The sequence below is a fragment of the Salvelinus sp. IW2-2015 genome, linkage group LG15 (genome assembly GCF_002910315.2).
Source record: "Salvelinus sp. IW2-2015 linkage group LG15, ASM291031v2, whole genome shotgun sequence".
Classification (NCBI taxonomy): Eukaryota; Metazoa; Chordata; class Actinopteri; order Salmoniformes; family Salmonidae; genus Salvelinus; species Salvelinus sp. IW2-2015.
Window position 1 is genome coordinate 41,745,245 of NC_036855.1, and position 18,385 is coordinate 41,763,629.

General features: G+C 43.1%; 1 protein-coding gene across 3 annotated transcripts in view; it reads left to right on the forward strand.

The window, feature by feature from the left end:
* The window catches only part of rasgrf2b (Ras protein-specific guanine nucleotide-releasing factor 2b), a 221,700-nt gene that overhangs the window by 135,031 nt on the left and 68,284 nt on the right, over nt 1-18,385 (forward strand). For 2 of the 3 annotated variants that reach the window (XM_024001934.2, XM_024001935.2), the window contains exon 18: nt 7,369-7,494. The exons of the other annotated variant lie outside the window; for it this stretch is intronic. In XM_024001934.2, coding sequence (XP_023857702.1) covers nt 7,369-7,494 — 126 coding nt within the window. The remainder of the gene's footprint in view (nt 1-7,368; nt 7,495-18,385) is intronic. 3 annotated transcript variants of the gene reach the window in all.

Sequence of the window (18,385 nt, forward strand, 5' to 3'; positions counted from 1 at the left end):
CTGTACATTATACCTTGAAGCTATTTTATTGCAACCCAGAAACCTCCTTTWACTCTCTGTTCTGGACGTTCTAGACGGCCAATTCTCATAGCTTTTAGCTTTTAGCCGTACCCTTACCCTACTCCTCCTCTGTTCCTCTGGTGATGTAGAGGTGAATCCAGGCCCTGCAGTGCCTAGCTCCACTCCTATTTCCCAAACACTTCAGCGAGCAGGCCTTTCTAATCGACCTGGACGGGGTATCCTGGAAGGATATTGATCCCATCCCGTCAGTAGAGGATGCCTGTTTATTTTTTTWAAATGCCTTCCTCACCATCTTAAATAAGCATGCCCTATTCAATAAATTTAGAACCAGGAACAGATATAGCCCTTGGTTCTCTCCAGACCTGACTGCCCTTAACCAACACAAAAACATCCTATGGCGTTCTGCATTAGCATCGAACAGCCCCCGTGATATGTAACTTTTCAGGGAAGCTAGAAACCAATATACACAGACAGTTAGAAAAGCCAAGGTTAGCTTTTTCAAGCAGAAATTTGCTTCCTGCAACACAAATTCAAAAAAGTTCTGGGACACTGTAAAGTCCATGGAGAATAAAAACACCTCCTCCCAGCTGCCCACTGCACTGCGGACAGGAAACACTCTCACCACCGATAAATCCACTATTATTGACAAATTTCAATAAGCATTTTTCTACGGCTGGCCATGCTTTCCTCCTGGCTACCCCTACCCCGGTCAACAGCACTGCACCCCCCACAGCAACTCGCCCAAGCCTTTCCCATTTCTCCTTCTCCCAAATCCAGTCAGCTGATGTTCTGAAAGAGCTGCAACATCTGGACCCCTACAAATCAGCCGGGCTAGACAATCTGGACCTTCTCTTTCTAAAATGATCTGCCGAAATTGTTGCAACCCCTATTACTAGCCTGTTCAACCTCCCTTTCGTGTCGTCTGAGATTCCCAAAGATTGGAAAGCAGCTGCAGTCATCCCCCTCTTCAAAGGGGGAGACACTCTTGACCCAAACTGCTACAGACCTATATCTATCCTACCCTGRCTTTCTAAGGTCTTCGAAAGCCAAGTCAACAAACAGATTACCGACCATTTCGAATCCCACCATACCTTCTCCGCTATGCAATCTGGTTTCAGAGCTGGTCATGGGTGCACCTCAGCCACGCTCAAGGTCCTAAACGATATCCTAACCACCATCGATAAGAAACAATACTGTGCAGCCGTATTCATTGACCTGGCCAAGGCTTTCGACTCTGTCAATCACCACATCCTCATCGGCAGACTCGATAGCCTTGGTTTCTCAAATGATTGCCTCGCCTGGTTCACCAACTACTTCTCTGATAGAGMTCAGTGTGTCAAATCGGAGGGCCTGTTGTCCAGGCCTCTGGCAGTCTCTATGGGGGTGCCACAGGGCTCAATTCTTGGACCGACTTTCTTCTCTATATACATCAATGATGTCGCTCTTCCTGCTGGTGAGTCTCTGATCCACCTCTACGCAGATGACACCATTCTGTATACTTCTGGCCCTTCTTTGGACACTGTGTTAACAACCCTCCAGACGAGCTTCAATGCCATACAACTCTCCTTCCGTGGCCTCCAATTGCTCTTAAATACAAGTAAAATTAAATGCATGCTCTTCAACCGATCGCTGCCTGCACCTGCCCGCCCGTCCAACATCACTACTCTGGACGGTTCTGACTTAGGTATTTGTAGTTGTCCACATATTCTATGTGTCTGGTTAGACTGTAAACTCTCCTTCCAGACTCACATCAAACATCTCCAATCCAAAGTTAAATCTAGAATTGGCTTCCTATTTCGCAACAAAGCATCCTTCACTCATGCTGCCAAACATACCCTTGTAACACTGACCATCCTACCGATCCTCGTCTTCGGCGATGTCATTTACAAAATAGCCTCCAATACCCTACTCAGCAAATTGGATGCAGTCTATCACAGTGCCATCCGTTTTGTCACCAAAGCCACATATACTACCCACCACTGCGACCTGGTGTCTCTCGTTGGCTGGCCCTCGCTTCATACTCGTCGCCAAACCCACTGGCTCCAGGTCATCTACAAGACCCTGCTAGGTAAAGTCCCCCCTTATCTCAGCTCGCTGGTCACCATAGCAGCACCCACCTGTAGCACGCGCTCCAGCAGGTATATCTCTCTGGTCACCCCCAAAACCAATTCATCCTTTGGCCGCCTCTCCTTCCAGTTCTCTGCTGTCTATGACTGGAATGAACTACAAAAATCTCTGAAACTGGAAACACTTATCTCCCTCACTAGCTTTAAGCACCAGCTGTCAGAGCAGCTCACAGATTACTGCACCTGTACATAGCCCATCTATAATTTAGCCCAAACAACTACCTCTCCCCCTACTGTATTTATTAATTTATTTTGCTCCTTTGCACCCCATTATTTATATCTTTACTTTGCACATTCTTCCACTGCAAATCTACCATTCCGGTGTTTTACTTGCTATATTGTATTTACTTCGCCACCATGGCATTTTTTTTGCCTTTACCTCCCTTATCTCACCTCATTTGCTCACATTGTATATACTTATTTTTTCTACTGTATTATTGACTGTATGTTTGTTTTACTCCATGTGTCACTCTGTGTTGTTGTATGTGTCGAACTGCTTTGCTTTATCTTGGCCAGGTCGCAATTGTAAATGAGAACTTGTTCTCAACTTGCCTACCTGGTTAAATAAAGGTGAAATTAAAAAAATGACAGCTTTGCACACTCACTCTTGGCATTCTCTCAACCGGCTTCATGAGGTAGTCAGATTTAACTTTAGATTTAACTTTGGATTAGAGATGTTTGATGTGAGTCTGGAAGGAGAGTTGTTAAAAGTGAATTTGTGGAATTGATTTCCTTCGTAATGCTTTTGAGCCAATCAGTTGTATTGTGACGAGGTAGGGGTGGTATACAGAAGATAGCCCTATTTGGTAAAACACCAAGTCCATATTATGGCAAGAACAGCTCAAATAAGCAAAGAGAAGCGACAGTCCATCTTTACTTTAAGACATGAATCTTGTTATTTTGAACCGAATTATTTCAGTTTATGTCAGTATATTGCGATTTTCGGGTATTTATTTCCTTGGCGCTGTAGGAACTTGGGTATCTCTCTCTTTCGTGCTAATGTTTACTGCTAATTGCAACTCTGAAGACAACGTTCTCCAACCTAGCAACGATTCTTTTGGACAAAGGACACCTATCCCAAGATTCTGATGAGAGTTCATCGAAAAGTAAGAACTATTTATGCTGATAATTCATTGTTCTGTTGAAAAAAGTAAAATGCATGAGACGCCATTTCTTGCAGTGTAGCCTTGCGTTATCGGACCCTGTATTGCGCAGTAAGGTTAATTTTAAAAATGTAATTCAGCGATTGCATTAAGAACAAATTTGTCTTTCAATTGCTGTCCACGCTGTATTTTTTTGTCAAGGTTATGATTATTTATTGATTAGACTAAGTCACTCTCCAAGATGGCGCCCGACATTTTCTGGCCAGTTTGGCTACTTTTCTCATTGTATAACCACGATTTTTGTGGCTAAATATGCACATTTTRGAACAAACTCTATATGTATGTTGTAATATGATGTTACAGGAGTGTCATCGGAAGAATTCTGAGAAGGTTAGTGAAAAAATTAATATATTTTGGTGGTGATAACGCTATCGCTCTTTTTGCCTTGAATCAATGCTGGGGTAATGTTTGCACATGTGGTATGCTAATATAACGATTTATTGTGTTTTCGCTGTAAAACACTTAGAAAATCTGAAATATTGTCTGGATTCACAGGATCTGTGTCTTTCAATTACTGTACGCTGTGTATTTTTAAGAAATGTTTTATGATTAGTAATTAGGTAATACACGTTGCTCTCTGTAGTTATTCTAGTCGCTTTGGTGCGTTTTGTGATAGTGGCTGCAATGGTAAACTATGATTTATACCTGAAATATGCAAATTTTTCTAACAAAACATATGCTATACAATAAATATGTTATCAGACTGTCATCTGATGAAGTTTTTTCTTGGTTAGTGGCTATTATCTTTATTTGGTCGAATTAGTGATGGCTACCTATGCAGGGAAAAATGGTGGASAAAAAAAAGTTGTGTCTTTTGCTATGGTGGTTAGCTAATAGAAATACATATTTTGTCTTCCCTGTAAAACATTAAAAAAATCGGAAATGATGGCTGGATTCACAAGATCTGTATCTTTCATTTGGTGTTTTGGACTTGTGATTTCATYAACATTTTATTATATGATATCCCTGTAGCTTTAGGCTAGGCTATGCTAGTCAGCTTTTGTGATGGGGGGATCCCGGATCCGGGTTTGGTAGCAGTGAAAGGTTAACACTTTTCTGGGATCCTTGAATGTTGTTCTTGCTTTACTGGGAAGCTTAGCAGAGGTAGACATGCTTGGGTTATTTATGTTAGTGCAGGGTGAACTGCACACAGTGGACTTCCTGCTTGTGCACACCACCTCAGTCCTAACAGTATATATGTGGTTAATAGGCATCTGATTACTGCATACAATAGCTGTAGGATCAGCAGAGGCAGGATAGTGAGATGGACATAAATTAGGTTACTTACATTGTGTCTTCCAACGCCCTTGGATAATGTAAATTTGCTGAAGCATTATGACAACTCAGCGACACAATGGTAGGCATTAAATGAGCTGGGCATGGGTCATTGATAAATCATTGTCTCAACGCAGCCTTATAATGTTGTGAAAGGATCCAAGAACCCACATTTTTGGGTTTGGGTGGATCCCATCCTCCTTATAATACAAGCTTTGTTTCCAGAAGGTATCAACATTTCAATAAATGTTAAAACCACAGAGCTGCAATAGTCTTGTAGACAGTTATGGAGGGCTAAAAGTCTGCTGAACCGTTCAATGTCATGATTTATGAAAGGCAGAGGGCCAGATATTATGTGGCGTTTGTTGGTGTCAAGTAGATATCCAATCAGTTCTTTAAAATCCATCTTCAGCTGTTCTGAGCTGCCCTTTATAATGTAATTCGACCCCAAGTGATCCATGGCAGTATCAGCCCCCGTTGACTGACACACAGCCTCAGGAAGCAACGTGGTGATATCCTGAACTTTTGCCATGGGAAGACACAAAGTCTTTGCCCCCGGTACAAATATATACTTCACCATTGAACTCCCTATCACAATAGCCAGAATGATCCTGCCTCTGCTGTGTCTCGAAGCTGATTGCGAGGCCAGAGCCACAGAACTCACCTGAGTAGAGGGCTGCTGAGACGCAGGCTGCGTGCAGGCTGCAACAGCCAAACGGACAGAGCTCTGATCCAGAGACCACGGCCCAGCGGAGGGAGGCTGGGTGGTCCAAGCTGTGCCCAGGCGATTGATTGACTAGGACAGGGAGAGGTAGCTGGAGGGACATCCACAGCCATGGAGGGAACACCCAAGTCCCCGGCAGAAGACAGCTGGTACAGGGGCTCAAAGCGATTTGAAAGTCTTAAGTCCGGACGCGGGGGAAGAAGGCAGGTGCGCCGACAACGATTCTTCTCCTTCTTTCTGGTTCCGACACGCATCCATTTAAGCTCACCTGGAGTCGAACAATGAGCAGCCATTTTCTGGTTCAACCTAGTAGAGGGGTGCAGTGGTGGAAATGTATCATAGTCCAGGAAGGTCCCATTATGATCCTCTTGGATGTTTTGACAGGAAGCATTTAAAGATGCAGATGGTCTAATGGAATCCTCAAGCCGCTTTGTCAAATTTAAAATTTCTTCATGAAGAGTAATGATCTTTTCTTAATAAGCTGCATCAAGTTCAATAGATTTTTTGTATTTTTCATAGTCTAAAAGGACCACAGCACCCACCTTGTCTGCAGGTTTGATAAACAAAGATTAGTCTTTCATTTGTTCATTGAGTGCCTGCTCTTCTGTCCTGGTGAGGTTTTCTGAATATGGTTAGTGTTTCTCATATATACAGGCACAACAATAGGTATTAACTGAGGAGTTGTTAACCATAGGACATAATTTGCTTTTGGGAATAAAATGAGTAAGAGTTATTTGTTGGGTCTCTAGGCTAGAAGCAGTATTTTGGGAAAACACATCTAAGTTCAATCTTTCTTCGTATCAAATGGTTTGTCTGTACAGAGGCCCTTAGATAAGACTGAGACTTGAGCGTCAGCGAGTTCTTTTTTTGGAGAGGTTAATTACCGCGTCCTGCTGTAGCTCCTAGTCCCCTCGATATGTAAAGCTTAATAAAGAACAGTGATACTAGCAAGAGCAGCATGCAGATTTCCCTTTTCTCTCATGTTCTTATTTATTATAAAATTGACTCCAAAATGGCACAATCCATTATTTACCATACATTTCTGTTGGGCAAAAAAATCTAAAATAAGGAAATAATCTGAAACACAACCAAAACTTACTGCAAATGCACCCAACAACTMTTTAGAGTTACAAGCTTGATGTAGTCAATGCGTGCCAGGAATATGGGATCAAATACAAAACTTTTGACTACTTTATTTATACAAATCTTTAGACGTGTCAATCATTTTGACACCCATAAGCATATCGCTTATTGGCTGGGCGGACACTACACACACACACACACACACACACACTACACACACACTCCCACAAATCCCCACACTACACACACACTACACACACACTACACACACACTACACACACACACACACACACACACACACACACACACACACACACACACACACACACACACACACACACACACACACACACACACTACACACACACTACACACACACTACACACACACTACACACACACACACACACTACACACACACTACACACACACACACACACACACACACACACACACACACACACACACACACACAACACACACACACACACACACACACACACACACACACACACACACACACACACACACACACACACACACACACACACACACAGTGCAGGATATTCATCTAAAGTGGCTCTGTAGTCCTCTGACTCTACGAAGACAGTTACAGGGAAGACTCGTGATTTGGTGTCAAAATGCTGTTAAGGGCCCCCCTACATTTTCCCCGTGTACCCCAAGTATTTATCTGTGTGAGAGAGACTGTGTGTGAGTGAAGGATTCACTTTTCTTTTTTTGAAGGTATTTTCTGATTATATTTAACTGATAGAGATAGAGGATGACAGTGAGGAACGATAGAGATTGTGACAAAGGGCCTTATGCCAGATTCAAACCTATGCCGTCACTGTAGACGCGTGTGCTGGACGCTGCAGCATTACCGCTAGACCAGCAAAGCACGATGACTCACTGTTCTATATGAAGCCATTGTTGTTGCCATTGTGTGATTGACAATAGTGTGTCATTTTCTGCTTAGCTGTCTTGGAGTCTGTCTCAATGGACAAGTTCATCCCAGAGTCGCCTCAGAACAGCGAATCAGGAGAAGTCTCTCCCTGCCGCTCCCCCTCCACCCCACGACACTTCCGCTACAGACAGCCTGGAGGTAAATGTGTGTGCGTGTTTGTGTGTCAGACCTGAGACAACTACGGTTTAAACTGCTTCGTGGAAAGTAACTATTTATTTGGGGGGGACAAATAGTTAACTATTTGAATACAGATCCCCAAATATGACAACGTTTTTTAACTATTTGAATACAAATCTCAGAAAGTGATTACTTTTCGGGAAACTATTGGATTTGCTGCCTTCAACTAATGGCAGGGCAGTATCTGGAATTGTATGTTGAAGATAGAAATAGAATAAATAGCAAACACAATCTCCTATAATATTCCAATCTGTATGACAGTCATATTTGATCTACACAATACTTTTTGGAACATTCTATATTTAACCTTTATTTAACTAGGCAAATCAGTTAGGAACAAATTCTTATTTACAATAATGACCTAGGCACAGTGGGTTAACTGCCTTGTTCAGGGGCAGAACGATAGATTTTTACCTTGTCAGCTTGGGGATTTTATCCACCAAACTTTGGTTACAGGCCCAACACTCTAACCACTAGGCTTCCTGCCGCCCAATTCTCCTGAATGTCCATTTCCCCAGATGTGTACATAATAAATTCAAACCGATTATATTTTGTACAGATTAGTATCAAATTTTATTTGTCACATGCACCGAATACAACAGGTGTAGACCATACAGTGAAATGCTTACTGTTATTTTACTGCTGCTCTTTAACCATTTGTTTTTTTATTTAAGTGTTTTACTTATCTGTTTCTTACTTAACACTTATTTTTCTTAGAACTGCATTGTTGGTTAAGGGCTTTACAAGAGCAGGAGTAAAATAACATTAGCGAGGCTATATACAGGGGGTACCGGTACAGAGTCAATATGTGGGGGGCACAGGTTAGTCGAGGTAATTGAGGTAATATGTAGATGTAGGTAGAGCTAAAGTGACTATGCATAGATAATAACCAGAGAGTAACAGCAACGTAAAGGGAAGGGGGTAGCCATTTGATTAGCTGTTCAGAAATCTTATGGCTTAGGGGTAGAAGCTGATAAGAAGCCTTTAGGACCTAGACTTGGCGCTCCGGTACCGGTGTGTTTGGACCATGATAGTTTGTTGGTGATGTGGACACCAAGGAACTTGAAGCTCTCAACCTGCTCCACTACAGCCCTGTTGATGAGAATGGGGGCGGGCTCGGTCCTCCTTTTCCTGTAGTCCACAATCATCTCCTTTCTCTTGATCACGTTGAGGGAGAGGTTAGTGTCCTGGCACCACACGGCCAGGTCTCTGACCTCCTTCCTATAGGCTGTCTCATCGTTGTCGGTGATCAGGCCTACCACTGCTTTGTCATCGGCAATCTTAATGATGGTGTTGGAGTCGTGCCTGGCCATGCAGTCATGGGTGAAGAGGGAGTACAGGAGGGGACTGAGCACGCAACCCTGAGGGGCCCCCGTGTTGAGGATCAGCGTGGCAGATGTGTTGTTACCTACTCTTACCACCTGGGGGCAGCCCATCAGGAAGTCCAGGATCAAGTTGCAGAGGGAGGTGTTTAGTCCCAGGGTCCTTAGCTTAGTGATGAGCTTTGAGGGCAGTATCGTGTTGAATGCTGAACTATAGTCAATGAATAGCATTCTCGGGTAGGTGTTCCTTTTCTGTGGACCTATTGGGGCTGTAAGCAAATTGAAGTGGGTCTACAGTCATGGCCAAACGTTTTGAGAATGACACAAATATTAATTTCCACAAAGTTTCTGCTTCAGTGTCTTTAGATATTTTTGTCAGATGTTAGTATGGAATACTGAAGTATAATTCCAAGCATTTCATAAGTGTCAAAGGCTTTTATTGACAATTACATGAAGTTGAGGCAAAGAGTCAATATTTGCAGTGTTGACCCTTCTTTTTCAAGACCTCTGCAATCCGCCTTGGCATAATGTCAATTAACTTCTGGGCCACATCCTGACTGATGGCAGCCCATTCTTGCATAATCAATGCTTGGAGTTTGTCAGAATTTGTGTGTATTTGTTTGTCCACCCGCCTCTTGAGAATTGACCACAAGTTCTCAATGGGATTAAGGTCTGGGGAGTTTCCTGGCCATGGACCCAAAATATCAAGGTTTTGTTCCACGAGCCACTTAGTTATCTTCCAAAAGGTGCTCCTTCATGCTGGAAAAGGCATTGTTCATCACCAAACTGTTCCTGGATGGTTGGGAGAAGTTGCTCTCTAAGGATGTGTTGGTACCATTCTTTATTCATGGCTGTGTTCTTAGGCAAAATTGTGAGTGAGCCCACTCCCTTGGCTGAGAAGCAACCCCACACATGAATGGTCTCATGATGCTTTACTGTTGTCATGACACAGGACTGATGGTAGCGCTCACCTTGTCTTCTCCGGACAAGCTTTTTCCCGGATGCCCCAAACAATCGGAAAGGGGATTCGTCAGAGACAACGACTTTACCTCAGCCCTCAGCATTCCAATCCTTGTACCTTTTGCATAATATCAGTCTGTCCCTGATGTTTTTCCTGAAGAGAAGTGGCTTCTTTGCTGCCCTTCTTGACACCAGGCCATCCTCCAAAAGTCTTTGCCTCACTATGGGTGCAGATGCACTCACACCTGCCTGCTGCCATTCCTGAGCAAGCTCTGTACTGGTGGTGCCCCAATCCCGCAGCTGAATCAACTTTAGGAGACAGTCCTGGCGCTTGCGCGCCCTGAAGCCTTCTTCACAATAATTGAACCGCTCTCCTTGAAGTTCTTGATGATCCGATAAATGGTTGATTTAGGTGCAATCTTGCTGGCAGCAATATCCTTGCCTGTGAAGCCCTTTTTGTGCAAAGCAATGATGACGGCACGTGTTTCCTTCCAGGTAATCATGATTGACAGAGGAAGAACAATGATTCCAAGCACCACCCTCCTTTTGAAGCTTCATGTCTGTTATTCGAACTCAATCAGCATGACAGAGTGATCTCCAGCCTTGTCCTCGTCAACACTCACACCTGTGTTAACGAGAGAATCACTGACATGATGTCAGCTGGACCTATTGTGGCAGGGCTGATATTCAGTGGAAATAGTTTTGGGGGATTCAGTTCATTTGCATGGCAAAGAGGGACTTTGCAATTCATCTGATCACTCTTCATAACATTCTGGAGTATATGCAAATTGCCATCATACAAACTGAGGCAGCAGACTTTGTGAAAATTAATATTTGTGTCATTCTCAACTTTTGGCCACGACTGTAGGGTGACAGGTAAGGTGGAGGTGATAAGATCCTTTGATATGATCCTTGAATAGCCTCTCAAAGCACTTCATGATGACAGAAGTGAGTGCTACGGGGCGATAGTCGTTTAGTTCAGTCACCTTTGCCTTCTTTGGTACAGGAACAATGGTGGCTATCTTGAAGCAAGTGGGGACGGCAGACTGGGATAGGAAGATATTGAATATGTCCGTAAACTCTCATGCTCTGAGGACACGGCTAGGGATGCCTTCTGGGCCTGCAGCCTTGCGAGGGTTAACACGTTTAAATATCTTACTCATGTCGGCCACGGAGAAGGAGAGCCCACAGTCCTTGGTAGCGGCCGTGTCGGTGGCACTGTATTATCCTCAAAGCGAGCAAAGAAGGTGTTTATTTTGTCTGGAAACAGAACGTCAGTGTCCGTGACGTGGCTGATTTTCTTTTTGTAGTCCGTGATTGTCTGTAGACCGTGCCACATATGTCTCGTGTCTGAGCTGTTGAATTGAGTCTCCACTTTGTCTCTATACTGACATTTTGCTTGTTTGATTGCCTTGCAGAGAGAATAAGTACACTGTTTGTTTTTGGCCATATTCCCAGTGACCTTTCCATGGTTAAATGCGGTGGTACGTGCTTTAAGTTTTGCGCGAATGCTTCCATCTATCCATGGTTTCTGGTTAAGGTAGGTTTTAATAGTCATAGTGGGTACAATATCTCCTATGCACTTCCTTATAAACTCACTCACCGAATCAGCGTATACGTCAATATTATTCTCTGAGGCTACCCAGAACCTGTACCAGTCTGTGTGATCAAAACAATGTTGAAGAGTGGAATCCGATTGGTCAGACCAGCATTGAATAGTTCTTAGCACGGGTACATCCTGTTTGAGTTTCTGCCTATAGGAAGGTAGGAGCAAAATGGAATCGTGGTCAGATTTGCCCCAAGGCAGGGTGGGGGGAGGGCCTTGTATGCATCGCAGAAGTTAGAGTAGCAGTGATCCAGAATTTTGCCAGCGCGAGTACTGCAGTCAATATTCTGGTAGAATTTAGGTTAACCTTGTTCTCAAATTTGCTTTGTTAAAATTCACAGCGACTATAAATGCAGCCTTAGGATATATGGTTTCCAGTTTGCATAAAGTCCAGTGAAGTTCCTTGAGGGCCGTCGTGGTATCGGCTTGAGGGGTGAAATACACGGCTGTGACAATAACCGAGGAGAATTCTCTTGAGAGATAATACGGTCGGCATTTGATTGTGAGGAATTCTAGGTCAGGTGAACGAAAGGACTTGAGTTCCTGTATGTTGTTACATTTACACCATGAGTCGTTAATCATGAAACACACACCCCCGCCCTTCTTCTTCCCGGAGAGAAGTTTATTCCTGTCGGCGCGGCGTACAAAGAATCCAAGAGGCTGTATCGATTCCGAAAGCATATCCCGAGAGAACCATGTTTCCGTGAAACAGAGTATGTTACAATCCCTGATGTCTTCCCTCTTCGGGATAGTCGTATTCCTGGTCGTAGTGCTGGAAGTTGACACCGCTCTCATATCTAATAGTTCTTCCCGGCTGTGTGTAATAACCCTGAAGATATTCTGGGATAACAATGTAAGAAATAATACATAAAAAAACGAAATACTGCAAAGTTTCCTAAGGACTAGAAGCGAGGCAGCCCTCTCTGTCGGCGCCATTTTCTACTTCCTGAGCGCTCTTGAGCAGGTTTTCATTGAGATTCTCTTTGTACTTTGCTTCATTTATCTTTCCCTTGATGCTGACTAGTCTTCCAGTCCCTGTCGCTGAAAACCATCCCCACAGCATGATGTTGCCACCACCATGTTTCACCGTAGAGATGGTATTGGCCAGGTGATGAGAGGTGCCTGTTTTTTTCCAGACGTGACGCTTGGCATTAAGGCCAGAGAGTTCAATCTTGGTTTCATCAGACCAGAGAATCTTGTTTCTCATGGTCTGAGAGTCATTTAGGTGCCTTTTGGCAAACTCCAAGCGCGCTGTCATGTGCCTTTTACTGAGGAGTGGCTTCCGTCTGGCCACTCCACCATAAAGGCCTGATTGTTGGAGTGTTACAGAGATGGTGGTCCTTCTGGAAGGTTCTCCCATCTCCACAGAGGAACTCTAGAGCTCTGTCAGAGTGACCGTCGGGTTCTTGGTCATCTGCCTGACCAATGCTCTTCTCCCCTGAATTCTCAGATAATTCCTTCGACCTCATTGCTCGGTTTTTGCTCTGATATGCACTGTCAACTGTGGGACCTTATGTAGACAGGCGTGTGCCTTTCCAAGTCAAGTCCAATTAATTGAATTTACCACAGGTGGACTCCAATCAAGTTGTCGAAACATCTCAAGGATGATCAATAGAAACAGGATGGACCTGAGCTCTGAATATTTTCCGAATGCACTGTAGATAATTGTATTTGTGGGGTACAGAGATGAGGTAGTCATTCAAAAAAAGTCCATGCAACTTATTATGTAACTTGTTAAGCATATTTTTACTGCTGTACTTATTTAGGCTTGCCATAACAAAGGGGTGGAATACTTATTGACAAGACATTTCAGCTTTTTGTTTTGTATTAATAAAAATAAATCTAAAACCCTAGATCCACTTTGACATTATGGTGTACTGTGTGTAGGCCAGTGATGGAAAATCTAAATTTCATCCATTTTAAATTCAGGTTGCAACATAACAAAATTTGGAATACTGCACTGTATTTGTTCATAATTTTGAAGCTGCAAAAAGTGGTCTATTCTAACGTTGAGGTAAATCCATGTCCCTCATGTATTTAATTCTAGGCTATTGTCACACCCTGGCCTTGGTATTCTTTGTTTTCTTTATTATTTTAGTTAGGTCAGGGTGTGACATGGGGAATGTATGTGTTTTTGTAGTGTCTAGGGTGGTTGTATGGTTTAGGGGGTTAAATAGAGTAGATGGGTTTGTGTTTAATGTAGGTGTCTAGCTGTGTCTATGGTTGCCTGAATGGTTCTCAATCAGAGACAGATGTCATTAATTGTCTCTGATAGGGAGCCATATTTAAGGCAGCCATAGGCACTAGGTTAATGTGGTTAATTGTCTATGTTGTACGTTTGTAGCCTGTGTGTGCACTTACGTTATTAGCTTCACGATTCGTTTGTTGTTTTGTTTCAGTTTGTTATAGTGTTTGTTGCGTGTTTTTTCCCTTTCTCTACAATAAAAGAGAATGTATTTTGCACACGCTGCGCCTTGGTCCACTTTKTCTCAGCAGACGATCGTGACAGCTATATTAAATTGAATACCTGACAGCCTTCCAAACCATGTGCTAATGATCATATATTTAGACTAATTTAGTTTTTGGTTCTTCATCAAATATTTGGCAGCCATCAAATATGTATTATTTTTTGTTTTCATATAACTTGCATACAGTACCATTCAAAAGTTTAGACACACCTACTCATTCAAGGGTTTTTCTTTATTATGACTATGTTCTACACTGTAGAATAATAGTGAAGACATCAAAACTATGGAATAACAAATATGGAATCATGTAGTAAAAAAAAAGGGTTAAACAAATCAAAATATGTTTTGTATTTGAGATTCTTCAAAGTAGCCACCCTTTGCCTTGACAGCTTTGCACATTCTTGGCATTCTCTCAACCAGTAGTCATGAAGTGCTTTGAAAGGCTGGTCATGGCTCACATCAACACCATCCTCCCAGAAACCCTAGACCCACTCCAAMTTGCATACCGCCCCAACAGGTCCACAGATGATGCAATCTCTATTGCACTCCACACTGCCCTTTRACACCTGGACAAATTGAACACCTATGTGAGAATGTTATTCATTGACTACAGCTAAGCGTTCAACAACATAGTGCCCTCAAAGCTCATCACTAAGCTAAGGACCCTGGGACTAAACACCTCCCTTTGCAACTGGATCCTGGACTTCCTGACGGGCTGCCCCCAGGTGGGAAGGGTAGGTAACAACACATCCACCACGCTGATCCTCAACACGGGGGCCCCGCAGGGCTGTGTGTTCAGTCCCTTCCTGTACTCCCTGTTAACTCATGACTGCACGGCCAGGCACAACTCCAACACCATCATTAAGTTTGCCGATGACACAACAGTATCTGATCACCGACAATGATGAGGCAGTCTATTTTCTTATTTTTTAAAATTTATTTCACCTTTATTTAACCAGGTAGGCTAGTTGAGAACAAGTTCTCATTTCCAACTGTGACCTGGCCAAGATAAAGCAAAGCACGTCGACATATACAACAACACAGAGTTACACATGGAATAAACAAACAGACAATCAATAATACAGAAGGAAAATCTATATACAGCATGTGCAAATGAGGTAGGATAAGAGAGGTAAGGCAATAAATAGGCCATGGTGGCAAAGTAATTACAATATAGCAAATCAACACTGGATTGGTAGGATGTGCAGAGTATGAATGTGCAAGTTGAGATACTGGGGTGCAAAGGAGTAAGGTAAATAAATAAATACAGTATGGGGATGAGGTAGATTGGATGGGCTATTTACAGATAAGCTATGTATAGGTACAGTGATCTGTGAGTTGCTCTGACAGGAGGAGGTCAGAGACCTGACCATGTGGTGCAAGGACAACAACCTCTCCCTCAACTTGATCAAGACAAAGGAGTTGATTGTGGACTACAGGAAAAGGAGGACCGAGCACGCCACGATTTTCTGCGACAGGGCTGTCATGGAGCAGGTTGAGAGCTTCAAGTTCCTTGGCGTCCACATCACCAACAATCTAACATAGTCCAAGCACACCAAGACAGTCGTGAAGAGGGCACGACAAAACCTATTCCCCCTCAGGAGACTGAAAATATTTGGCATGGGTCCTCAGATCCTCAAAAGGTTTTACAGCTGCGTCATCGAGAGCATCCTGACGGGTTAAATCACTGCCTGGTATAACAACTGCTCGGCCTCCGACCGCAAGGCACTACAGAGGGTAGTGCGTATGGCCCAGCACATCACCGGTGCCAAGCTTCCTGACATCCAGGACCTCTATACCAGGCGGTGTCAGAGGAAGGCCCTAAAAATTGTGAAAGACTCCAGCCACCCCAGTCATAGACTCTCTGCTACCGCACAGCAAGCGCTACCAGAGTGCCAAGTCTAGGTCCAAAAGGCTTCTTAACCCTCAACCTCTTGATCACATGGGGTTAGTTGCCGACCAAAGGATGTTGACGTTGTGGACGTTTCAGCGAAGAAAATAGGAGATGGACGCCTACCCCCGAGCACAAGGCCCGCCGATAGCAGACTATTGCTTATAGCGATTTCCTCTCGCCGACAGGGCTGTGTCCATAGGAGAGGGTGTCGAGAGCTTACACCAAGTCTATCCCTTTAAGCCGTCAATACCGGAGTGTTCGCAGCCCAATGCTTAACAAGTGAGTCCAAGACGACACACACAAGACAGTCGTGAAGAGGGCACGACAAAACCTATTCCCCCTCAGGAGACTGAAAATATTTGGCATGGGTCTCTAGATCCTCAAAAGGTTTTACAGCTGCGTCATCGAGAGCATCCTGACGGGTTAAATCACTGCTGGTATAACAACTGCTCGGCTCCTCGACCGCAAGGCACTACAGAGGGTAGTGCGTATGGCCCAGACAATCCAGCCGGTAAGCTTCCTGACATCCGGAACCTCTATACCAGGCGGTGTCAGAGAAGGCCCTAAAAATTGTGAAAGACTCACGCCACCCCAGTCATAGACTCTCTGCTACCGCACAGCAAGCGCTACCAGAGTGCCAAGTCTAGGTCCAAAAGGCTTCTTAACCTTTCACGAGTATCAACCCCGGATCCGGGAGCACCCCCCACCCCCACAACTCTGATTAGCATAGCTAGCATAGCTTCAGAAGTAGATAGTAGCATCTAAATATCATTAAATCACAAGTCCAAGACACCAGATGAAAGATACAGATCTTGTGAATAAAGCCACCATTTCAGATTTTTTAAAATGTTTTACAGGGAAGACAAAAATATGTAAATTCTATTAGCTAAACACGTTAGCAAATAACACCACTTCTAACTCCATCAGTTTCTTACTCCTTCAGGTGCTATCACCAATTCGGCTCAACTAAGATATTGATATCCACTAACCAAGAAAAAACCTCTTCAGATGACAGTCTGATAACATATTCATGGTATAGGATAGTTTTTGTTAGAAAAAAGTGCATATTTCAGGTAGAAATCACAGTTTTACAATTGCACCCACCATCACAAATCGACTAGAATTACTAGATAGAGCAACGTGTATGACCAATTTACTCATCATAAAACATTTCATAAAAATAGACAAAGCATAGCAATGGAAAGACCCAGTTCTTGTGATTTCAGACCATATTTCAGATTTTCTAAGCGTTTTTCAGCGAAAACACAATAAATCGATAAGTTAGCATACCACATGAACAAACGTTACCAGAGCATCGATTCCAGCCAAAGAGCGCTATAACGTAATCACCGCCAAAAATATATTAATTTTTTCACTAACCTTCTCAGAATTCTTCCGATGACACTCCTGTAACATCATTTTACAATATACATATACAGTTTGTTCGAAAGGTGCATATTAGCCATACAAAACCGTGGTTACACAATAAAAATACTAGGAAATCAGCCTCAATATGTTGACGTCATCTATCAGAGTGATCTAGTTTAATTGAAAGCTAATCATATACTTGACTAAAATACAGGGTTGACAGAAATCGAAAGACAATTAGTTCTTAATGCAACCGCGGATTTACATTTTTTAAAATTATCCTTACTTTTCAATACAGGGTTGGCCAAGTGAAGCTATACCAAACAAAATGGCGAATTATGCGTTTAAAATATTTCGACAGAACACGGTTTATAATATTAAATATTGCTTACTTTGAGCTGTTCTTCCATCAGATTCTTGGGCAATGTATCCTTTCTATGTTATAAACGTCTTTTGGTCGATAGATGTCCTCTGTCCTTCGAAATGTCCACCACCAACGACCGACTCCCTAAAACGTGTCCAAACTTTCAGAACGCACAACAAAGAAATTCCTCAAAATCGCACTAAACGGATATAAATTGATATAAAACGGCTCAAATTAACTACATTATGATGTTTTTAACAACTATAACGACTGAAAACATGACCGGAGAAATATTGCTGGTTAGAAAACGATTTGGAACGAGGCAGGTCCGATGGCCTTCACGCTTGAGGCGCACGTTGAGAAAGGACGGTCTCTGTACATTTTTGTCATTTATAATGGCTGTGAACGTCCCATCGACTTCATTGAAAACGTGATGACGTACAGACACCCAGAGGAAGACGTAGGCAGTGTCGGTTTCTTCATAGCATTCACTGTGGCCTTATAAAACAGACCCCAGATCAGAGGTAAAAATTTCTGAAATCTGAACCCTGTCATGAAAAGTGCTGTAGAAATTGTTCTGTACCACTCAGAGAAAAATTCCAACTTCTATAGAAACTAGAAGGTGTTTTCTATCTCAATAATAACAATAATATGCATATTGTACGATCAAGAATTTAGCACGAGGCAGTTTAATTTGGAGACACAAATATGCTAATGCGGGAACAGCACCCCCTATAGTTTGCAGAAGAAGTTAACAGCTCTAGCCTCCACCAGCCAAGCTCATAAGACTTCCTGAACATCTAATCAAAATGGCTTTGCAGACTATTGCAATTTTGCCCCCCCCCCCACCCGAACCCCTCCTTCTACGCT